The sequence below is a fragment of the Capsicum annuum genome, chromosome 6 (assembly GCF_002878395.1).
Source record: "Capsicum annuum cultivar UCD-10X-F1 chromosome 6, UCD10Xv1.1, whole genome shotgun sequence".
NCBI lineage: Eukaryota > Viridiplantae > Streptophyta > Magnoliopsida > Solanales > Solanaceae > Capsicum > Capsicum annuum.
This window is the reverse complement of record NC_061116.1, coordinates 182,961,477-182,977,894: the sequence shown is the minus strand read 5'-3', so window position 1 is coordinate 182,977,894 and position 16,418 is coordinate 182,961,477. Positions and strand designations below refer to the sequence as shown.

The 16,418-nt window shown below is 36.1% G+C and overlaps 2 protein-coding genes across 2 annotated transcripts; one reads left to right on the top strand and one right to left on the bottom strand.

The window, feature by feature from the left end:
• The first annotated feature begins 471 nt into the window (after window positions 1-471).
• LOC107872895 (glycine cleavage system H protein, mitochondrial) lies at window positions 472-2,122 on the top strand. The gene is made up of 4 exons (XM_016719551.2): window positions 472-794; window positions 887-975; window positions 1,555-1,725; window positions 1,806-2,122. Exons 1-4 carry the CDS (start codon window positions 689-691, stop codon window positions 1,926-1,928), a joined length of 489 nt encoding a protein of 162 aa, XP_016575037.1. The 5' UTR covers window positions 472-688; the 3' UTR covers window positions 1,929-2,122.
• A 1,647-nt stretch (window positions 2,123-3,769) lies between these two features.
• LOC107874876 (ent-kaurenoic acid oxidase 2-like) lies at window positions 3,770-7,242 on the bottom strand. Its single transcript, XM_016721583.2, has 8 exons — window positions 6,764-7,242; window positions 5,934-6,417; window positions 5,255-5,518; window positions 4,964-5,053; window positions 4,793-4,871; window positions 4,582-4,688; window positions 4,356-4,477; window positions 3,770-4,140 (listed from the first exon to the last, which is right to left on the bottom strand). The coding sequence occupies exons 1-8, from the start codon at window positions 6,991-6,993 to the stop codon at window positions 4,038-4,040; spliced, it is 1,479 nt and encodes a 492-aa protein (XP_016577069.2). The 5' UTR covers window positions 6,994-7,242; the 3' UTR covers window positions 3,770-4,037.
• Between the last annotated feature and the right edge of the window lie 9,176 nt (window positions 7,243-16,418).

Genomic DNA, 16,418 nt, shown 5'->3' with positions numbered 1-16,418 from the left:
TGCCTACTTATATTGAGCACTTTTTTAAGGAACAATATTACGAGCACCACTCATTGTGTTGGAGTCCCACATCGGTGGATTAAAGGGTCCTTGGTTTCTTTATATGGTCTTGGAAATCCTCCCCTCACGAGCTAGCTTTTGAGGTTGAGTTAGGCTCAAGGTCCATTTCTTTATCATGGTATCAGAGTCAGGCCCACCCAGTTCATTGTTTCCGATGTTGGGCCCCCATCTTATATTGTCCACGCTCCAGATATCCATCCCTGGGCGTGCGGGGGGTGTTGGAGTCCCACATCGGTGGGTTAAAGGGTCCTTCGTCTCCTTATATGATTCTTTGCAAAACAATAAATAAAATGACATTTTACTATATTATCTTTTGAATATAATAAATTTAATATTTTAAAAAAATAATTTTATAATGAATAATAAAAATAAATTAGGAAAGTGATAAATTATAGGTTGATAATCTAATTTGAAGAAGTAAAAATAGATATCTATTAGAGTAGATTTTACAGCAAGGGTTTCCAATTATTTTACCAACAGGTGATACAAGCACTTGGTCACAGAGTTGATGAGGCTCATAGGATGAGGCTTCTATTTTCCACCGTTCATCCAAGATAATAAAAACCACTACTACATAAAGCAAAGTACAATATTCCTTCATTTCTTAATTTGTGAAGATAGAAAAAATATGGCACTGAGAATGTGGGCTTCCTCAACAGCCAATGCACTAAGAATCTCCACAACCAACAATCTACTTGCCCCTTCCTTTTCTATCTCTAGATGCTTTTCAACAGGTAGTCATTAATGCACTTTTCTCACTTGCAGAGAGTATTACTATATTATGGTTTTGTTTTTTTAACCTTTATCTAATATGTTGGCTTTGCAGTAATTGATGGGCTCAAGTATGCATCTTCACATGAATGGGTGAAACATGAAGGTGGAGTGGCCACAGTTGGCATCACTGATCATGCTCAGGTTACTCGTCTTTAAAGTTATATAAGCCGATTGTATATTTTAAACTGTTGTAACAGGTTACATATCTTACCTTTTGAAGTTGCGGAGCTCAAAAGAATAAGTACACATCTTACCTTACTAATCCTATTGATGCGTAACAAAAATACTATTTGTAATTACTTTAGTCTTGTTCAATGAAATACTGTCTATATGATATCATTGGCTTTAGTCTTGTTCAGCAGTGGAGCTAGGTAGGGCCAAAGGGGTTCGTCTGAACCCCGAAAAGTTGTACTATTTATACATGGTTAAGACTATCTTTTTTTTATGCATGTTGAACTCCTTTCAACTTCATATTTTAAAACCCCTTAGTGAAAATCTCGACTCGGCCACTAGTCCTGTTTATGCAGGCATGAGTTTCTAGAGTTATATTGTGAAAGTACATATTTCTATTTGTGATGCACTTAAACATAGATGCAAGTCGGATCATATACCAGAAACAAATTACTAAATAATGTGCATACGAAATAGTTTTGAGTCAAGTGAATGTTGATTAATGAAGGAGTAGATGTTTATTTTGGACCATTTGAATGTTTACTACAGGACCATCTTGGAGAAGTAGTGTTTGTGGATTTGCCAGAAACTGGTGGTTCTGTTTCCCAAGGAAGTGGCTTTGGAGCTGTTGAAAGTGTCAAAGCCACCAGTGACATTAATTCTCCCATCTCCGGTGAGATTGTTGAGGTCAACACAAAGCTTTCAGAAACGCCCGGCCTGGTAATTGTTCAATTGCTACGACTTTGTTTTCTTTGATTTCATTTTCTAGCTGGTTGAGATGTCATTTTTGTATTATCAAGGTAAATTCAAGTCCATATGAAGATGGATGGATGATTAAAGTGAAGCCAAGCAGTCCATCAGAATTAGAATCTTTAATGGGATCCAAAGAGTACACAAAATTCTGTGAAGAAGATAGTCATTAACTCATGAAGATGCTTCTTGATTCAACTTGGACTAACGGTCATGTGCTTAAGGGGTTTATATTGTTGTAGAAATTCCAAGTCAGTTAATAAAGTTCTGAAAGCATCAAAATATCATCCATTTGTCTAATACTATCTTTGAATGCAGTTTTTATTGTTCAGCTTTTTGTTAATAAGATCATTTTTTTCCCTCTCAATTTTCATCTTTCAATTCTTTTAAGATAAAGGGAGCCGGAGTAATAGGTAAAGTTGTTGTCATGTGACGTGGAGGTCATTGGTTTAAGCCGTGGAAACAGTGTCTTGCAAAATGCAAGGTAAGGCGGCATATAATAGACCCTTGCGGTCTGGCTCTTCTGCGTACTCCGCACATAGCGGGAACTTTAGTTCGCAGGCTGCCCTTCCAATTCTTTCAAGACAATTTCCACCCTGTTACATAGTTGTATTTTTTTGTGAAAATATATGTGAAGCATTCAAGATAATTCGTGGGGGAAATCGCATCGTTGCTTCATACGTTCATATATAAATAAAAGACTCACCAAAATGGTTAAATCATTTAGGGAAAAGGCTCAAATATGCCACTGAGCTATCAGAAATTGCTCATTTATGTCATCCGTTAAAAGTTGGGCTCATTCATGCCATTACCGTTACAAAAATAACCCATCCATGCCATTACTTTTTAACAGATGACTTTTAAAAACAGCCTTGCCAAGTGACAACTTATTAGAGGGTCACGTCATTTAAAAAAAAAAATTTAATTTTTTTTTATCCATTAAAAAAGTTCACGCAACTTTTTAATCCATTGAAAATTAATTTGATCTATACTTTTCAAATTTGATTAATTTTTCATGAATATATTCTTAAAACATTCTTGTTCGATTCATTTTTTTGTCATTTTTGACATATTAAGATTATTTTCATATTTTACCTTTAATATTAATTATTTTTTTCTTCAAATTAATTTTAAATACAATAGTAAACATCATTTAATAAATATATTATAATAAAATAGCTATTTTAAGTGACGGACGAGTAACTAAAAGGAAACGGAGAGAGTATACACTCCACGCTTTTTATCACATTATTTGTTTATTTTTTTTAAAAGATTCACGTTAACTAAAGCTTTTGTCATTTTTCAGTTGAAACTGAAGGAATATATAAACATCAAAAATTATTATTATATTATTAATAGTTAGCTTCTCATTTTGCCAACTCTGCGTATACTATATATGTCGGCATGTTATCGCCTTCTTATTTTTGCAATGATAAATGATGATGCATAACAAATATTGAATGCTGATCAGAGGCGGCTCAACCCTTTAGGAGAAAAGACGGCCGCCTAAGACCCCAAAATTTGAGGGGCCTATTTTTGTTTTTTAATAATAAATTACAAATTTTAAGAAATATATTAAATACTATTTATAGAAAAAAAAAATTTATATAAAAAAATAAAATGCAATGCCTCCGTTTGATTTTTGCCTTAGGCCATAAATTTGCTTGAGCCGCCCTCTATGCTTAATAAAAAAATAAAAAACTAAAAAGTTACTTACATTCGGCTGACAAAATATTACATTCGGCTGACAAAATATTTTATGTATGCTAAGACATACTATATGCTTAATTAGAATAGCATTTGGTTATAAATTTTAGTAGTAGATTTAAAAAAAAAATAAAATTCTTTAAATATTTGTTTGATCATGAAAAATTAATCAAATTTTAAAAGCATGGATCAAATTAATTTTTAATGGATCAAAAAATTGGGTGGATTCTTTTTAATGGATCAAAAAAAAATTTAAAAGAAAATTAATTTTTAAAAAATAAAAATAAAAAAGAAAATAAAAAATGACATGGCCCTCTAATAAGCTGCCACGTGGTAAGACTGTTTTTAAAAACCGGTTGTTAAAAAGTAATGACATGGATGAACCAGTTTTGTAACGGCTCGGCATGAATGAGTCCAACTTTTAACGAATGACATAAATGAGTCATTTCTAATAGTTCAGTGGTATATTTGAGTCTTTTACCAATTATTTATTCAATTATGTATGTGATTGATCCATAGCGACCTTCAAGCTGCTCAAGCAAGGCATCAGCTGAAATGCCAAGAATCAGTAATCTTCACACATTCTCTGCAGACAGCTTCCTAATTCTTGCAAGGCAATTGTCAGTATGCCTAATCGTTGGAAAATATTGCACCTTGCTCTTGCTAAGCCGCTCAAGCCTGCACGTCAAAACTCTCACTAAGTTCCATTTATCATATCACAATCAAGTTGTTGATCTCGGTTTCAAATGATTAAACATGCATGAGTACTTGACAAGCTACAGCTCTTTTTCATACTATCATTAATCGTCATTATAAAGTAAAAATAGCAATATTATCTGCATTAGTATACACATATGTTTGAAGAATACAATTACGCGTAACAGCATATTTACCTATAGTTGAGAAGAAAATAATGGAGGAGAACTGAAATTTCAAGCCTGGCCAAGTCTGCACCAGGACAAAACCTACGTCCGGCTCCAAAGGGAAGATACTGCCCAGGCTTGGTTTCATGATCCTACAAAATGAAGATAAACCTGTCGTGTAAGAATTCATCCTGCCTGTAGTCACTTAAATGTAAATGTCTTCTCTTAAGATATGTATTGAATTGCTGCGACTTACATCCCATCTTGAAGGATTGAATTCCTTAGGGTTCGGATAATTATGAGGATCCATATGTAAATTCCTTGTCCAAACCAAAACCTTCCACCCTTGAGGTATAGTGTAGTCTATGGCATCAAAGAAAGTTCCAAAAGATATCAGCTTTCATTCGGTTATGGGAAGAGGACAATGGTTAGAAAATTGCAAAGAACGGGCGGAAATGGTTACAAACCGCTCATTTTAACATCACTTGTAGCTTCTCTAAAAATTGGTGATGAGGCATTAACAAGGCGTAGTGTTTCATCGATTACCTAGAAAGCAAAAAGCACACAATTTAAGAGTTCAATAAATAAACATCTAGAGGTATAGCTATCACAGTGCTCCAATGTTGATTATAACTTACCTTGGACAAATATTTCATTTGTCTGATCTCACTCAGGGTTAGCGATGTTTGTGATGATGGTCTTCTCTTTACGATATCCTCTTGTTCCTCCTGTAAGATATATGTCCTCTCTAGTCAAATTTGATGAAATGAGTCTGTGAATATGAATAGAAAACAAGCTATTTGAAGCAACAGTGAAAAACTTTTCCACACTAAACTCTTATCAGAAAACTTAAGCAGTAAACTTATTGGCAATGATCAAGTTAAAAAGCAACAGAAAAAGTAAGACTTGGTAGTCCATTAATTTTTTACCTTAGCTTTCTGCAAGTATTCTGGATGTTCTTGCAGGTAGAGAAGCGCCCACGTAGCTGTAGGGCCAGTGGATATCTGGCCGCCAGAGGAATAGAGAATTAGTATGTTGGCTATCTTTTCCTCACTGAATTTCCTTCCCTCCTCATCTTTGCTCTCCAGCAATAAATCCAAAATACTCCTCTTTGTTCCAGATTTATCGCTAGCATTGGTGACCCTCCTTTCATCTATTGCTAATTGAAATATTTTGACTAAGTTCTCCCGCGCCTGCAACCAGATACGAAAACTGAAACATCGGTCATTTAAACAATTTTTCCTGTTCTGTTACTGAAATTTTGCACCTTCTGGAAGTGTATTTACGACAACAACATACCCGGTGTAGTCCCACAAAGTAGGGTCTGGGGAGGGTAGAGTGCGCGTAAACCTTATCCCTACCTTAGAGGTAGAGAGGTTGTTTCAGATAAACCCTTGGCTCAAGCAAAACAGTCCAGAAAAGGAAGTAATGGAAGTACAAGAAACAATATATAGTTACAAAACAACAGATAGATAGTAACAGAACAAAACTACAACAAATGATACAATAGTCGAAGTACAATAAGCAACAGATACTAAATTCTCTCGTGCCTGCAACCACAAAGCAAAACTGATCATAGAAAATTATGAACCAAGAAGCAAAACTAACTTTGAGTGCCCTGTGGTAAGAGAATCCTGGTAGATCTACTGGCAGGGCAAAAATTCCATCAACAAAAACAGCGAACTCTGTTTCAAACATATCAAACCATTTCTGATCAATTTTTGTACCCATAATGATAGTCATGATCACATGAGATGCATACTTCCTCATTTCAGTTAGCAATTCAATAGGCTCCTCCCTTCTAGCACACTTATCAAATACAGAAACAACAATCTCCTTGATATAGTCAATATAGATTGATAACGCCTCAGGACCTATGATTGAACCAGTCGTTATCTGTCGCAGAAGCTTGTGCTGCTGCCTTGTAACTCCGTGAAATGTTCTCTTTGCTGTTAGATCTGTCACTGATTTTGGGAAGCTCAACACAAAATGTTCTTCATCCATCAATACCTGCCTGCATGTTTCTGGTGTTGTAATGATGATGCTTGGCTTCCCATACATAAACGCCTTGTACATCCCTCCATTGCCATACCTATTTTCGAGTCAAATTGTAAGAATATTCACACAAACAACGACATACAAAGTATAGACCCACAAACTGAAGTCTGGAGGGGGTAGAGCCTGTGCAGACCTTACCCCATTTGCAGAGATAGAGAGGTTGTTTAGACTTTCAGCTCAAGAAAAAAAAAACAGGTCCAAAGCAGTCCACAAAACAGAATAAATAGAAGTGAAAGCAACAAAGCATTTTAGACAGCAACTACAATAAAATAATAGTATAATCGAATTACAAGAAACAACAAATAGTAACAAGAATTGAAAGACAGGAACTACTCGAGCAATACTATGACTAAATACAAAGAAGGAATGAATAGAGAGACCTGGTGGTAAATGAAGAGATGAAGGATTCAGGGTCACCATATTTATAACTTCTGATAAAGGACAACATATTCCCAATATAAGGCCAACCTAGATCACCTGGAGGTAAAATGCATTGACTTTTGTCCAATTTCTTCACACAAAACCATTCATTTGCATTCTTCAAGAAACTATAAAGGGCAACAATGCCAATCATCAAAACTGTGAAGAGCAACCCAATGTCATACTTCATTTTCAACCTTCACAAGTCAGCTGATCAGACTTAATTCTACTAGTTGGTAATCTATACCATTAATTATGAAACCACCAGAAACTCTATGAGCTGTCCATTTATATTTTATTTTGCTTGTTAAATATGTGCATATATTTCCAGATCCTTTGTGCCATGTGTTTGTTATGAGTTCCCACGCGTATGAGCTATTTTCTCCAAATACAAATTTCAAGTTCGAATAAATCTTCACCCAAACCAATTTCCAAATCACGATTTCAAGTTCATGTCCGAACGTCTACGTCATGTTGTTAAGATATAATATAAATCGTTCTAGTCAAATAAATTTTATTAATTCAAAATATATTAGGTTAAATAAATGTGATAGATTAATATGGTTGACTTAATTGTTTAAATTCAACTAAGGGTGTTTTTGGTACGATGGAAAATATTTTCTGAAAAATGTCTTCCTATTTTTTCTTGTTTAGTTGTAGTAAAATATTGAGAAAATATTTTTCAAGATGACTCATTTTACTCTATTTGAGGGAAAATGACTTCCCTCATGGGCCAAGAGAAATCATTTTCCGGAAAATAATATATGTGACTTATGCCCCCACCTCCATCCCTATTTCCCACCCAAACAACACTCATATTCACATTTCTCAAAATTCACAGTACTCAAAAATATTTTTCACTATACTTTGCTTTAATTTTTCACTGGTTGAAATAAAAAATAGTGAAGCCCAAATTTTTTTCTTTTTCAATGTTCGTTGAATGTATTGTTATTTTCATATGCATAGAGGAAGACTTACCTATGTTACTTTTGCTAATTGCATATTTCATTTTGTCATTGATGTAGCTTGTTTCACAAGGTTGAATAAGCTTGTCGTTCCGTTGTATTTCTATTAATTGTAGTATCTTGATATTGTCCTAACAAAATGTTGAAAAATGTCTCCTATATTTGCTAATTAGTAGTTGATTAAATTTAGTGATTGTAATATTTTAGTATTCGATATTGATATTATTTGTTATGCTTAAATTATTTCTTACAAATTGTTAAGTTACTAGAGGCACTGATATACTAGTTAACAGTTAGTAGTATTTCTAAAAAAATATTTTCTACTCACCAACCAAACACCATAAAATATTTTTCAAAAAGTATTTTCCACTCACCAACCAAACATGAGAAAATAAATTGAAAACCAACATATTTTCCAGAAAAACTTTTTCTACGAAAATATTTTTCATCATACCAAACACACCCTAACTATGTATTTGATTAAAGTTTAATTTTGTTGGGTTAGTCTATTGATTTGAGCCTTAAATAATGAGCCAAATTTGCTAAGTCCAAGGTTTCATCATATTTTACATGCCCAATTGAGTGCTACATGTCGAATGACGTGGCATACCAAATCAAGTGAAGGTGTCAATAGGACCATGCCACATGTCAAAATGATGCAGTAGGCCTAGTGAAATCACTGACCAATTAAATATCGTCATGTCACTTAAATTTGATTGAGCAAAAGAAGTTCATTTTCACCATGACTCTTTCCTTCCTACAACTATACATATGAATCTCATAATTCAGAAAAATCACCAACAATTCTAACAAGAAGCAAGACAAAGCTCGTTAATCAAACATCGATGATTTCTCAACAAATTCAAACATTCAAGATTTAGTTCATCAAGATTCAAGATCAAGACCATAAGATTCAGGAACAAGCTCGAACGTCTTTGAATTCAAGTACCAGTCGAGATCAAGTTCATCAAATCCACAAATCAAAATCCAATTCATCAAGATTCAAGATCAAGACTACAAGATTCAAGAACAAACTCATAAGCCCTTGAATTCAAGTACAAGTCAAGATAAAATCCATCAAATTACAAATCAAGTTCAAAATCAAACTTGCAGCCCTTGAATTTATATTTGAAAAAGGAATTAGAGGATTCATACAGATTTTAACACTCACATATTGTAATCAATAAAACGATTGTTGAGATATTTTTTTTGTTTTGATTATTATTTTTCGACTCGAATTTTACTGTCCAACACATGCGTTTTGATATAGTATTATTTATTGAATAATTATTTATTTATTCAATTAAATAAAGTATTGCATTAAATAGACCATTTTATCATATATGTGTCACGATCCGAACCGAGGCCCTGGCCATGACGGACATCCCGAACCAAGAAGGTATGAGCGCCCCTTCTAACTTGCAATCATATACAACATTTATGCACTAAGAGGAAATGCAGAAATACATAACAAAACAAAATAATAGTCAACTTTTATTTCAAACTACTTAATACTGAAATGAGTTCATAAAGATAAAAAAACATCTAACACTAGTCTGCGAAATCTCTATTAACTAAAAATAACCTTTGTATGAAGACTGGGATAAGGCCCCCAGTCAGATTATGAATCAAAATAAAATAACAATGACTTGTACAGTAGGCCTTCCAGAATAAAGGATGCTCACCAACTGCAAATCTCTGACCAATCAATCTACGACTTAGCTAGACCCCGGGACTGAGCCTAAGATCCTAAAATATAAGGAGTCAATATAGATGATGTAATGGTATGCAGAGCAATCCAAAATAATGTATTTATATATAACATAAGTGAGAGCAATTCATAAAATAATTTACATATAATATATGAAAACACATGGGCACACTTCAAAGACTTTGAAACTTTTTTTGAAACCACGACTCACTCTTTGTCTTACTTCTGAGCTAGGTGGTACACCTTACAAGTCTGATATTCCACGGGCTATATGAAATCCGTCATTGACTCGGCGGGTAAGCCCTCAACCCAAGTTTACTGCAAGGGTTGGAGTGTCTGAGTCTGATACGCCACAGGGCACTAGGCCAGCGTATAATCCCTCTGTGGGACATAATAATTAATATGAGCAAAACACGATTTCGAGCAATGAGTCTTCTGAACTCGTGTCTTTTTCGGGTAACCACATAACATCTCTTGAGCCCATTTTTAACTCTTTTTGAATATACACCTTTTAAAACTCACTTCTATTTTGTTCTAAGTCTGTTATGGCATTGTTTGATTTTGGTATCATCATACCAAGACTTGCAAGTCATATGTCTAATCCATATAGTAATATGCATTAGTTCCTTCAATCCAATCGATTCAATTGACCACCAAAAATATTTAACAATGCAAGAGAGTTCTTATTTTAAAAACATATTTCAAACAATGCAGGGATTCACTCTTTTCAATATTTCAACAAATATGTGGTGGTTAAGTATTTTGTAACAAACCATGTAATCTCTTTGAATCACCACTTTTCATTTATCTTAACAAGAGTCACCCTCTCTTCAGTTCATCCAAAATCTAGGCTTAAACAATAGTAAAGACATTTGAATCATGCTTATCAATATGCAATTGAATAATTCATAACATATGAAAACTAGAGGCTTTACAACAAGAGAGGAATTTTAATTGTTGATGCTCTCAATTCAACATTAAAACTCAAAAATGTATACATACTTATATACGAGTACAAATCTAATTTGGGAGAATGTCTCAAGACCAAAACATTATCATAAAAAGGATTTCACAATGCACAATTGTAAATGTAAATTCAAAACCCATTGCAAATTCATGATTTCTCAGAATTTAAACATTATCAAAATGATTTCACCATGCCCATGTAGTTTAGGAAAACCCCACTGTAATACCCCCATCATTTAGTAAGCCTAAATCTATCTTTTGAGCAAATGGCGACAACTTCCAAAGTGATTGATGTTTAAACCATGTTGCATTTCTCTAATTTATACTTTTTGTCGTGTGGAGAATTGAATAAGATTTCCATCATAACCAAATGCACCCAAATCGAACACTCGGGTGAAGAGTTAGAGCCATTTTAGCGAGACAGTGTGCCATTTGGCACTTTAGCACGTCGCGGAGCCAGCCAAAATGGCAAATGTCATTTTTCAGTGATCCTCCGCGATTTCACCGCATCGCACCAAGGACCAATTTCAGGATTGTCATTTTCCAGTGCACCAACGCGATCCCATCGCATCGTGGTGCCCTTTCAGGTCACGACCAAGTGGCAAAAATGACTTCACCGCGTCGCGTTACTGAGAAATTTCCCAATTATCAAAATCCAGTAGAAGTCCGCGATCCTGGCGCGTCGCACCAGGGCCAAAAATGGGGCTCCAGTTCTGAATTTACTTAAGGGTATTTTGATCATTCCACCCATTTTTACCCTCTTTCTAGATATCCAAGTAGAGGAGAGAAGTCCATTCCTCCCCAATTTCTTTCCTAGAACATTCAAGAATTATTAGGGTTTCTCTCTTCCAATTCCAAATCCAAATTCTTCTCCAAGAAAAAAATTCAAGAATTTTTCAAGGATTTCACAAAGTGATTCAAGAATCAAGTTTCCCTAGTAAAAGGCATCAAGGAACTTAGGTCAAAGTGCAAGAAAGAGTTGTAAACAAGTTTCTTCATCTCCAAAATCATAATCAAGGTATGTGGGGCTTGAACAAGAATGTCCTTTCATTCTTGTGCCCTAAGCATTGATTTTTATGAAAATTTCATAATCTTTGCAAGTGGGTTTATACCCGAATTACTTTATTGATTAATTATGAGATTTGAGTTGATTAAGTTTGATATTATGATTTATTTACCAACACATTTCTTAAATTGAGGATTTATGCCATGAGATGCACATTGTTATTATGTATTGATGATTTCTAAGTGATTTGAGACAAGCGTCATGATTTAAGTGTTTGTACAAGAAGTTGATTATTAAATATGTTTATATTTGAGCTAGAGAGTCAAGAATGAGTCCTGTGATGTTTTCTTGAAGTTTTGACATTTGATATGAGTTAATGAGCAAGTGTACTTGATGTTGAGAAAGGTTGCTTTGAATTTGAGTCGAGTTAGGAATCCACAATTATTTTGATTTAAAGATGAAAATAATTATGATTTTGGTCTCCATGATAGACCTTTGAGTTGATTAAGGTGGATTTCCCAACACGTTCTGAGCTTAAATCTGGGAGTAGTATTTAGCACCGCGTGGGAAATGTGGTATTTCCCTAGACCTACATGCCACCATAGGATTGAGATTAAGGGCCAAAGGCCAAGACAGAGATCACTAAAGTTAAGGTTCTACTCCGATGGCAAGGGTAGAACAACTCTCCTCAATGTGGGCAAGACGTTGGACTCCATGTAAGCTCACATAGTTTATGTCGGTTATAAGAAACTCCCAGTCCATAATAGTCCAAGTTTCATGAGTTACTGAGTCACTCTAAGTTTGAGTAAAAGATTTTGAGTTGAGAATAATGATTTATGAAATTTATAATGTTTGTATTACTATTGATGATTTACAAGGAAGATATTTCAGTTAATTTAAGTGAAAAGAGTCATTATTGTCGACATGCATGATTTTCTACATAATTATGGTATTGTTTATAATGTTGGATACATCCCCACATACTCAGTACATTCCTAAGTAATGATTCACATACTTTTCTATGTTCTATATTCCCTCATGATGTAGGTTCAGGTGCTCAGTCTCAGTAGCGAAAGTGATCTTTGAGTACCTTCATCTACATCTCTGCAGTTAGTGAGTCCTCACGGTTCGAGGACCTATGTCCCTGATTTTTCCTTGTTAGTAGAGGGTTGTTTCTTTTCAGTTCAGTATGAGTCAGTTGGGGATCTGTCCTAATGGCTCCTCAGTTTTATATAGTAGAGGCTTTTGTCAGACTACAGTACCTGTATGTACAGAACTTCAGCATTTTGTTTGTACATGCCAGTATTTCTTCGTATTCAGGTATGCTTATAACATGATTGTTTTTCCTTATCTTCACATGATTAATATCATAGTGAGTTCTGAAAGTGATGAAAGTCTAAGAGGGTTATCTTGAGGCCACGTGAAACCTTAAGCACTGTGTGACTTCTCGGGAAAGGTTCTTGGGGCGTTACAAGCTTGGTATCAGAGCCTAAGGTTCAAAGAGTCCTAGAGAGTCTGACAAGCCGTGTTACGTAGAGTCTTGATCATTGGTGTGTATCGCGCCACATCTATGAGCAAGAGGCTACGGGACATTTTAGGAAAAGTTATTTCTTTCTTTTGAAAGTCTATCGTTCCTATAACAGTTTCTCTTTGCTGTTAATTCGTGCTCTCTTATGATAGAAAATACATCCTCGTAGAGCTCACAGAAATAATGAATGACCTCAACCCATTGATCCTTTAGGTGAGATAATGTCCCACACTGAATTTCGGGAGGCTTTTTAAGCACTAGCCCAGGCGGTTTCCACCAATGCTCAGACCCATGCTCAGGCCGCAGCTCCACCTCCAGACGAAAGTAATTCAACGGCAGCTCAGGTTTATGATTTTATAAGAATAAATCCACCAGAGTTTTATGGGTCAAAGATAGGTGAGGATCTGCAGATGTATCTCGATGAGGTAAAAAAAATCACCCAAATTATGCATGTAACCGAGGAAGAAAGTGTGGAGCTAGCTTTCTATCGCTTGAAGGATGTTGCTTATGATTGGGTAGAGATGTGGAGGAAGAGTAGAGGGGAGGATGCCGCTCTCATGACTTGGCAGTTATTCCAAGACGCGTTCTTAAACAGATTCTTTCCCCCGGAGTTGAGGGAAACGAGGTTAGAAGAATTCTTGAACTTGACATAGGGCTCCATGACAGTTAAGGATTATTGTCTTAAGTTCAACCAATTATCGAAGTATGCTCCCGGTATGATGGCTGATTCTAGAGCTAGTATGAGTAAGTTTTTGGCTGGTGTGTCAGGTTCATGAAAAAGTGTAGATCCGCTATGCTTAATAGGGACATAGATCTTTCGAGATTAATGATATATGCTCAATAGATTGAAGCGGATAAGGTGAAGGAGAGAGAGAGAGTGAAGGGGAATAGGAGAGTTAGATCAGAGCCGCAGGGGTATAGTCAGACTAGATTTTTTAGAGGGATTCGCCCTCAGTTCCAGAGCCGTTCTTTTGTGCCAGTACCCTTATTAGCTAGTGCTCCCGCACCCAGAGTCAGAAAGGAGTAGGGTAATAGGCCTACTCTGTCTAGTTCTCAGGATAGCGTGAGTAATAGACCTAACTATCCCCCATGTGCTAAGTGTGGTAGGACGCATCCCGAAGAGTGTATGGCTGAGTAGAGAGGTTGTTTTAGTTGTGTCAAGTTGGGCCACAGACTTAGAGATTGTCCATATGCCAGATAGAGGAGCCGTGATGTTCGTCCCCAGAGTCAGGCCGTTAATGCTCCAACCCCTTTAGTTCGTCCTACTCCCCCATAGAGCGCCTCGTCTAGTACTGCAGGTGGTCAGTGCCAGAATTGCTTTTATGCTATACCACCCCACCAGAAGTAGGAGGATTCACCAGATATTGTTACTGGTACGCTCCGTGTATTTAATTTTGATGTGTATGTATTGATGGACCCTGGGTCAAGTTTTTCTTATGTTAATCCATTGGTGGCTGTGAATTTCGAGATCAGTGCTGAAAGGATTCCTGAGCCTTTTTTAGTTTCTACCCTAGTAGGTGAATCTGTTGTTGCTAAGCAAGTGTATAAGAAGTGTCCTATCACTATCCTTAACAGAGTTATGTATGCAGATTTGATTGAGATAGATATGGTTGATTTTGATATTATTTTGGGTATGGATTGGCTACACTCTTGTTATGCGTCTATAGATTGTCATACTCGTGTAGTCAAGTTCCAGTTTCCCGGTGAGCCAGTTTTTGAGTGGTCTAGAAATTCTGTAGCTCCTAAGAGTCATTTTATATCCTACCTTAAAGCCAGGAAATTGATATCCAAGGGTTGTATTTATCATTTGGTTTGAGTTAAAGACACGAAGTTTGAGATTCTGACTATTCAGTCTATTAGTGTTGTCAATGAGTTTTTGGATGTTTTCCTGAAAGATCTCCCAAGGGTACCTCTTGATAGAGATATAGAATTCAGAATTAATCTTCTTCCCGATACGCAGCCTATTTTTATTTCTCCGTATCATATGGCCCCCGCAGAACTTAAAGAGTTGAAAGACCAACTCAAAGATCTTCTTGATAAAGGTTTTATCAGGCATAGTGTATCTCCTTGGGGTGCACCTGTTCTATTCGTTAGAAAGAAAGATAGTTCATTACGTATGTGCATCGACTATTGTCAGCTCAACAAGGTCGCAGTCAAGAACAAGTACCCTCTTCCTAGAATTGATGACCTGTTTGTCCAGCTGCAAGGTGCCAGTTATTTCTCGAAAATAGATTTGAGATCAGGTTATCACCAACTTAAAGTTAGAGAGTGTGATATTCCAAACATAGCTTTTTGCACCCGTTATGGTCATTTCAAATTCCTGGTCATGTCTTTCGGGCTAACTAATGCCCCAACAGCTTCTATGGACCTTATGAATAGGGTGTTCAAACAATACCTGGATATGTTTGTTATTGTGTTCATAGATGATATCCTTGTATACTCCCGAAATGAAAATAACCATTCAGATCATCTTTGAATTGTCTTGCAAACCCTTAGAGATCTTCAGCTGTTTGCCAAATTTAGAAAGTGTGAATTTTGGCTAAGGTTAGTTGCCTTTCTGGGTCATATTGCTTCTTTTGAAGGTATTCGAGTCGATCCTCAAAAGGTAGAAGCTATGAAGAATTGGCCTAGACCTATTTCCCCATCTGATATTAGGAGTTTCTTGGGTGTAGATAGTTACTACAGTCGTTTATCTTCCATTGCTGCTCATTTGACCTAGTTAACCCAAAAAAAGTTAAATTTCTGTGGTCAGATTCTTGTGAGAAGAGTTTTCAGGAGTTGAAGAATCGACTCACTTCGGCTCCTGTGTTGACCCTTCCTAATAGTGTAGATGATTTTGTGGTGTATTGTGATACCTCCAGAGTTGGTTTGAGTTGTGTATTGATGCAGAGAGGTAAGGTTATAGCCTATGCCTCCTGACAGTTGAAACCTCATGAGAAAAATTACCCAACCCATGATCTCAAGTTAGCTATAGTGGTTTTTGCTTTAAAAATCTAGAGACATTACTTGTACGGTGTTCATGTTGATGTCTTTACGGATCACAAGAGTTTGCAGTATGTGTTTACTTAGAGAGAATTGAACCTACGACAGAGACGATGGTTAGAATTGTTGAAAGATTATGATATGAGCGTGTTGTATAACCTGAGCAAGGCCAATGTAGTGACAGATGCTCTTAGCAGGTCGTCCATGGGTAGTGTAGCACATGTCGAGAAAGATAAGAAGGAATTGGCTCGTGAAGTGCATTGTCTGGCTAGGTCGGGTGTTAGGTTGCTTGATTTAGCTGAGGGTAGTGCTTGGGTCCAGAGTAGTCCCGAGTCTTCTCTAGTTTCGGAAGTAAATGAGAAGAAAGATATGGATCCTTGTTTGGTCAAGCTGAAAGAGTCAGTTAGAGACCAAAAGGTGGAGGTTTTCTCCCAAGAGGGAGATAGTGTATTGAGAT

What these genes read in the sequence shown, in the direction of transcription:
- LOC107872895 (XM_016719551.2), top strand. Translation starts at nt 689, where the DNA reads ATGGCACTGAGAATGTGGGCTTCCTCAACAGCCAATGCACTAAGAATC. An exon ending in CTCTAGATGCTTTTCAACAG is followed by an intron (nt 795 to 886) that starts GTAGTCATTAAT and finishes TTGGCTTTGCAG; the next exon opens with TAATTGATGGGCTCAAGTAT. An exon ending in GCATCACTGATCATGCTCAG is followed by an intron (nt 976 to 1,554) that starts GTTACTCGTCTT and finishes TGTTTACTACAG; the next exon opens with GACCATCTTGGAGAAGTAGT.
- LOC107874876 (XM_016721583.2), bottom strand. Translation starts at nt 6,993, where the DNA reads ATGAAGTATGACATTGGGTTGCTCTTCACAGTTTTGATGATTGGCATT. An exon ending in AAATGAAATATTTGTCCAAG is followed by an intron (nt 4,872 to 4,963) that starts GTAAGTTATAAT and finishes TTTGCTTTCTAG; the next exon opens with GTAATCGATGAAACACTACG. An exon ending in TCAATCCTTCAAGATGGGAT is followed by an intron (nt 4,478 to 4,581) that starts GTAAGTCGCAGC and finishes TTCATTTTGTAG; the next exon opens with GATCATGAAACCAAGCCTGG.